This window comes from Macrobrachium rosenbergii, chromosome 56, assembly GCF_040412425.1.
Source record: "Macrobrachium rosenbergii isolate ZJJX-2024 chromosome 56, ASM4041242v1, whole genome shotgun sequence".
NCBI lineage: Eukaryota > Metazoa > Arthropoda > Malacostraca > Decapoda > Palaemonidae > Macrobrachium > Macrobrachium rosenbergii.
The window spans coordinates 28,321,095-28,328,594 of NC_089796.1; the positions used below are offsets into that span (position 1 = coordinate 28,321,095).

The window sequence follows — 7,500 nt, forward strand, 5'->3', positions numbered from 1 at the left end:
GAGTTCAGGATCTCAGGTCCGTTGTTATAATTGTAACAGGCAGGGCCATACTAAGAAGTTTTGTAGGGTGAAATATTGTGGCGCTTGCAAGTTTGTATATCATGATTGGCAGTTTTGCCCACTTCTTAAACAGAATGAGTCTAGAAGCACACCTCAGGGCATTGGTCTGGCAGGTAGGAGAACTCCTTGACGGTTTTTTTTGAGAGCTTTCCTTTTTCTCTGACTTATTACTTGCGCTCTGTCTGGGCAGAGTGCCTTTCCATTTAGTACAATTAGTGGTACCTCACCCTAGTGCAAACAAGAAAAAGTCCTGTGTGACTAAGCAACTGCACCTGTACCTCGAGATACAGAGTGCCATCAGTGTGACCTCTGCAAGGCACACTTAGCCACAGTGCCACTTTATTGAAAAGGTGCCATTCCCTTGAAGTGTCACCACAGTTAAAGGACGCTTCTCCAAATCACTTTCCTTCCTGGACCAACTACCTTACCCGTCCGAATCTACAAGAACCATGGGGACCAAACGCTACCAAGCCTTCATGAACCTGGGGAAGGAGGTGGGTCTCACAAGAAAAGACCTCGCCGACTGGATCAAGGAAGAGCTGGATGACTTGGCCAAGAAGGAGAGGGAAGAAAGAACAGAATGGAGGAAGTATGCTGAAGAACAACAGCAGTACGAGCTAGCTCTCAAGGAAAAGGAGCTGGAGAAGGTTCAAAAGGAAAGTGCTGAGGCTCTAGCTACCCAACAGCCTCCAACCCCACACTGGCTGTGCCAAATACGCCCATCTCCAGCATCAATTCTTGGATTCCCAAGTGAATGGAGGATGAGCCAGAGGTGTGGTTGGATGAAATGGAAACCCTCTTTGACAATTACACCACCACTGAGATGAAAAGGGCCTTGGTACTTTCCAAGCATATGGAAGGTAAGGCCAAGGCTGTCCTCCACTTGTCAGAGAGAGGTCAGAAGTGAAACATGAGAATGTTTGTAGGGTGATAACGAAAACCTATGAGATCACCCCGGAAAAATGGAGACAATGGTTTAGAGACCTCCCCCATAGAAGTCGGTCAGTCTTGGTTCTGAATGGACCTATCACAAGACCCAAGCTGGTTCTCGCTGGCTTGAGTCCATGTCATGCACAGAATTTGAGGATCTGTTTAACAGGAACATGATGGAGGAATTCTTCCAGTGTGCTCCTGGCCTCCTCTCTGTGCACCTCAACAATATGCAGCCCAAGACAATCATGGATGCCTGTTGTATGGCTGATGATTAGGAGACCTACAACCAATCCAATAGTATATCTAACTGGCACATAGTGCCCCCCCCCCAGATACCTCTCAGGCCCAGCTCACCCGAAAAACAGACTCCCTTCCAGACCGGTATGCTAGTTCTGCAAGAAGGTGGGATACTCTGAAGTCAAGTGCCTCTTCAAAAAGGTAGCAAACAAGCAGCACCTTCTCAGTCACCCAGACTTCCTCTCCTTCTGACTCCATGCCAACTTCTCCCCCAAGAGTCACCGTGGGCAGACAAGCCCCACCAAAGGGCCCCTGCCAAGACTGTGGCTCTCTGGGACACTATAGTGCCGGCTATCCTTTTTTACCCAAACTGAGTGTCCAGCCTCTCGGGGTGATTTATCTTCAGCAGCCCAGCTGAGGAGGACATGGCACTGATCAAGTTGACAAAGCTGGTGGAGGTAACATGCTCTTGGTGGTGCCCCTTGATGGCTCTAGCCTGCCAGTGCACCTACTGGTTACAGTAGACACTGCAGCAGGCATCAGCTTGATTGTCAGGCACCAAGTGCCATCCAGTGCCACTGTTGATGAGAAAACACGGTGAGAGATGAAATGGATAGAAAGCCACACCAAAGCCATTCCCTCAGTCGAGCTCCAGGTCACGACACCTTGGGGCACGCTACCTCACCGCATTGGCATGGTGAGTGGAATCAGGCTAGGAGTGGAATTTCTGTAGGGCTGGGACCTCCTCTGGGGAGGCCATTCCACAACCCCACTCCATAGCCCTACTACCTCCACAATGGAGGCATTGACTTGGACATCACCAACCATAAGCACAGCTACTTTGACTGGTGTGCCACCAAAGAAGAATTACCTTCCGCCCAGTGAAGTGGTCAACGGAAGGGACACACTCCATGCAACTCCAGTCCTAGTCCTCCCTCCTCACTAAAAGATGGCCACCAAAGACGTTGACAAAACACAGCACCGCTGTCGCATGTGCAAGGTGACAGGCCACTCCACTAATTGGGAGGGTTGCCCTAATAAGCAACTCACAGCGGGTGCCATGAATCAGAAAACTCCAAGAGGCCCTGACCTCCAGCTGGGACAAAAATCTCTGTCTCAGCCCAACTCAAGCCATCCATAAGGTATTGCACCTCCAACCCCTCGTCAGGCATACCTGACCATCAATCTCTGCCAGTGCCACTTGTGAGCCCTGAGCAGTACCATGCTCCATCCATCTTGGATGTTGAGCCGCCATGCGACTTGAACTCTTTGTCTGACCCTGACATGGTGCCAGTACCAGAGCCCAATCATGACACAGATCCTCGTTCGCGAGATCCACCAACCCTCAAGGAGTTGGTTCTGTTAAATTGTAAGTCTCTGGCACCAGCCACTTCTTCCTCACCACATTCGTCAGGAGAGGATAATCCTCTGGTGGACCTTACTGCTATGCATTCTGTGGAGGACCAGGAACTGGCCTCCCTGAATGCAGCATTATTGGATTTTAGTGGTAAGTCTGACTTTGACAAATTGATTCCCAGTGTATATGCTTTTTTTTCCTTCAACTGAATCTCTCATTTTTCTTTGTTCAAAATCCATTCTAAAAGAAGTCCCTGAATAAGAGCCCTAGTACAGTTCATTCCCTTATGAAGTTCCTATATTAGTCGAACTTAGTGCTGTATAGTGATATAACCTTCATTAACCCTTCGTGGTGTTTAAATCATTATTCATGATATAAGTGAAACTGCAGTTCTTGAAATCAAATATCACGAGAGATATATTATTTTATATTAGTGTTATCTGGATGATTTATTTCCAGATGTATATGTACACCTTGAAGCTTGGTTTTTCCTCTCTTCCTCGGAGATATTTGCAATCCTTAGTGTTTAGAAGCAACATTCACATTCTTTGAACATCAACTGTTTCAAGAAAACCCTTAGGAGAGGTTCAGATCTGTTGTGCATTGCAGTTTTAATATACTCGTCCTGATTAGGATTAAATTTCCAAGCTGCTGTTTAGCTCGCGTAAATACTCTAATTTTGATGCTTTGTTTTGTTTGGAACTAGTTTCATTAGGTTTAATTAACTCATCTTGTTGTGTGAAATAAATGTTATTTTTGTGCTGATTAGTTTCAAACTGACAACCTTTCTCCATTGTAGGTTGTTGTCATTTATAGCTTTGTTGGCCTTAACTGTCAGGTTACATAGGTCCAGTGCATGCAAGATAGCAGTCATTTAATTAATCAGTTAATTAACTGTCCACCTATGTAACAATATATATATATATATATATATATATATATATATATATATATATATATATATATATATATATATATATATATATATATATTTATATATATATAGACACACACACACACACACACACACACACATATATATATATATATATATATATATATATATATATATATATATATAGACACACACACACACACACACACACACATATATATATATATATATATATATATATATATATATATATATATATATATATATATATATATATATATATATTCCAACACTAGAGCTGCAGCTCTCGAAATCATCACTCGTAGGCGTCCAGGGAAAGGCACTCAATACAGCTGATAGTTTATTCCTAATGCCGACGTTTCACAACTACATTGTTGTATTTTCAAGGCTGAAAAACAGCGAGCTGACTCAATAATTAATCATAAAAACATTTATTACAACAACTGATTAAAAACACTACATTATTGTCTCATTTAAAATGCTAATTCTTTTAAAAATATCAAAGGCACCATGACACTAAAAGAAAGACCTACCCAGACGGGAGCTAAAAAAAGACTGTTGAAGGAAGGAGAGAAAAATACAAATTAAAACACAAATAGATAAAAAGGAGAAAACAAGGTAACAATAAGGCAAATAGAACCATTAAGCAATAAACAGCTGAGTGGATGATGTTTGGGTGTTCAATGATGGAACTGTTAATTTTATCATTATGGATTCTAAGGTTGTTAAGTCACTGTCTTTTTGTGTTTGTCCTATTATTCGAAAGTCTTTGTTGTCTATGAGTGGTTTTGCAAAATTTCGAATGATTCCTTATGTTGGATTGTTCCGGGCTGGACAATCTGCTCCCGGTTCGGAAGCTAACTCCTCTATGGGCGTCTATGCGTACCCTCAGCAGTCTTTTGTTACATCCAACGTAAGTCCCCTGGTTACACCTGGGGCAAGTATACTTGTAAACGACGTTGGATATAAACAATGGACTAACTTTGTCCTTGAGCTTGAAAAAGGACCCGATGGCGCAAGGATTTTGGGGGATTAATTTTAGGTTCAGTGCAGGTAGTTCTCTCTGAAATAAATTTAGACATTTTTTCCTAAAATTATCGTCATATAGGTAATGGAACGTTGCAAACATTTTCAGTTTTTGTACCGTGTGGATGGCCGTGGGTTTTTTAATTTTTTGATTTAAAAACCTGTTTAAAGCCCTGAAAAAGGGTTTTTGAGGAAAACAGTTGTTTTTGAAGTAGTTAGCCAGGGTTACGATCTCTTCATGGAAGTTCATCCAATTCGATGAGTGTGTAAAGGCCCTGTGGAGGAGAGTAGAAATGGAGTTTAATTTAAAATTAAAATAACTGAAGCAATAAAAAACTTGGGTGGCCAGTTGATTAACTGATTAATCAAATAACTGCTTATCTTGCATGCACCAGACACACACACACACACACACACATGTATATATATATATATATATATATATATATATATATATATATATATATATATATATATATATATATGTGTGTGTGTGTGTGTGTGTGTGTGTGTGTGTGTATGTGTATATATATATATATATATATATATATATATATATATATATATATATATATATATATATGAACATAAAAGGCCCATAAAACACTACTTCAAAGTGGCAACCATGTATTTCGAGCGCTTCCTTCTGTGCCCCTGTTCACTGGTAAAATATGGACAGATGAAATGTTACAAGAGTATCTATACAAAGTATATGTAGGTGTGGCAGTACGTCTCCGATGGTATGCAGGTGACCGTTTCCCAAGAAGGAAGGAAAGTAAACAATTCCCTAGTGGTTTTTGGCCTCATTAACTTCTGTCTGGCATACTCTGTATGTTTCTGTACTGTATGTGCATTATACATGAATTCACACAGTACCCAAACACACAGGCATACTATCTATCTATCTATCTATCTATCTATCTATTTATATAAATTATATATATATATATATATATATATTTATATATATAATATATATATATATATATATATATATATATATATATATATATATATATATATATATATATATATATATATATATATATATATATATATATATATATATATATATATGTATGTATATATATATATATATATATATATATATATATATATATATATATATATATATATATATATATATATATATATATATATATATATACACGTATGCATCTGTCTGTACAAGTTTAATTAAGGCAAATTTTATATTATGTCTTATGTGTATATTCTAATATTTATATTGTTGTTTGCAGAACTGTTGACTGAAATATATATTCAGGATTAAACAAATATGAAATGCTTACTCTCATTCTTGCTTCTTCCAGTCGTCGTTTGGGGTAAGCAAGAAACGGTCTCCATTCCGTAATCTTTTCTACAATCGATGGTTCTTAACTTTATTTGTGTGTATGTTTCTTTTCTCTGCAACGTCATTTGTTAACGAATGTTTAGTATTAACTCCATTAATGAGTAATACTTTTTTCTTTCCTTGTACTGGTAAAAAATTGTGACGATAATAAAATACTTTCTGGTCACTCTACTGGGGGATCACAGATGATATAATTATACGAAAACTAAAGTTTTTGTCCTAAGGAGAAGGGAATAGTACTAAAATGAAAGAGCAAAGAACAAAGTCAGTTATGCTAGTACCGTAATCATCATTAACGAAATCGTAATTATTCCCAGGATGCTATCTCTGATTTTTCTGCATACAAAATATCAATTCCAAAAGCCTTTCAGGCTACTGCGACCCGGAATTCACAAGAGTCGGAGAACAATGCTTGTCCTTTGTGACCCAGTATCACCTGACCTTCGAAGAGGCCAGTGAATACTGCAATGAGATGAGAGGAGCATCTCTGGTGACCATTGACTCTGCCAGACAATTCAAGACTCTGGTGGACTACATTTACGCCTCAGGTAATTCTGTCGTTGTGTTTACCACTCTGTTTCTAGGCAGCATCAAGGCTTGTTTATAAGGCAGAGGTTCCTCAGTTCTAACAGCATTGCTTCATGGTTTTATTAATTATTAGCATCCTTAGTTATTTTCTAACATGCCTTAGCTTTCACCTAGTTGAACATGGTATAGCTCTCCTTTTCCAGCTATCAGGTTGAAAAGAGTCATCGCGTGAGTTCTGAGTCTAGAAATTTTCGTTGCTTTATAGCGTATATATATATATATATATATATATATATATATATATATATATATATATATATATATATATATATATATATATATATATATATATATATACATATGTGTGTGTGTGTGCATGTGTGTGCATGTTTCAATTTTATGCTGCTAGCACTTATTCGTATTTGGTAGATTTGGCAATTTCTTCGTACTGGGTCGATGGAAATGACAAAGAAACAGAAGGCGTTTGGATTTCGTCATCCGGCAACAAATTTCCGATGGGGACGCCTTTCTGGGTGGGCTATCCAACCTTTCAAGAACCAAATGGAATTAGGAGAGAAAATTGCGCCCATCTCTATGATTCAGCTAAGTTCTACATAAATGACAGTCCTTGTAACAGAACAAATCCCTTCATTTGTGAGCAAGCAGATGTCCCTCCAACGAGGAAAATCCAATGTAAGTTCTTCAGGAGAGTCAATAGAGCTACTTCAATTGCATTCACACTTTTCCTTGACTTGGTTTACAGCCACTGCTTGGTTTTTCACGTTTAGCAATTCCGGTTTTGTACTGACAAATATTTATAATTCATAAACTTATATGCTCATTCGACTTACAATGTTTTTTCAACTATGTGCATTGTATTGTTTCACAGTCTGACTAGGAAGAGAGTTATTTTTTCAATTATTTTGATATATATATATATATATATATATATATATATATATATATATATATATATATATATATACATACACACAGACACACACACACACAAACATATATATATATATATATATATATATATATATATATATATATATATATATATATATT

The 7,500-nt window shown here is 38.1% G+C and overlaps 1 protein-coding gene across 1 annotated transcript in view; it reads left to right on the forward strand.

Moving 5' to 3' along the window:
• The window catches only part of LOC136836133 (uncharacterized), a 113,485-nt gene that overhangs the window by 7,834 nt on the left and 98,151 nt on the right, over positions 1-7,500 (forward strand). The window contains exons 2-4 of the mRNA XM_067100125.1: positions 5,789-5,872; positions 6,273-6,449; positions 6,859-7,122. Coding sequence (XP_066956226.1) covers positions 5,827-5,872; positions 6,273-6,449; positions 6,859-7,122 — 487 coding nt within the window. The 5' untranslated portion in view covers positions 5,789-5,826. The remainder of the gene's footprint in view (positions 1-5,788; positions 5,873-6,272; positions 6,450-6,858; positions 7,123-7,500) is intronic.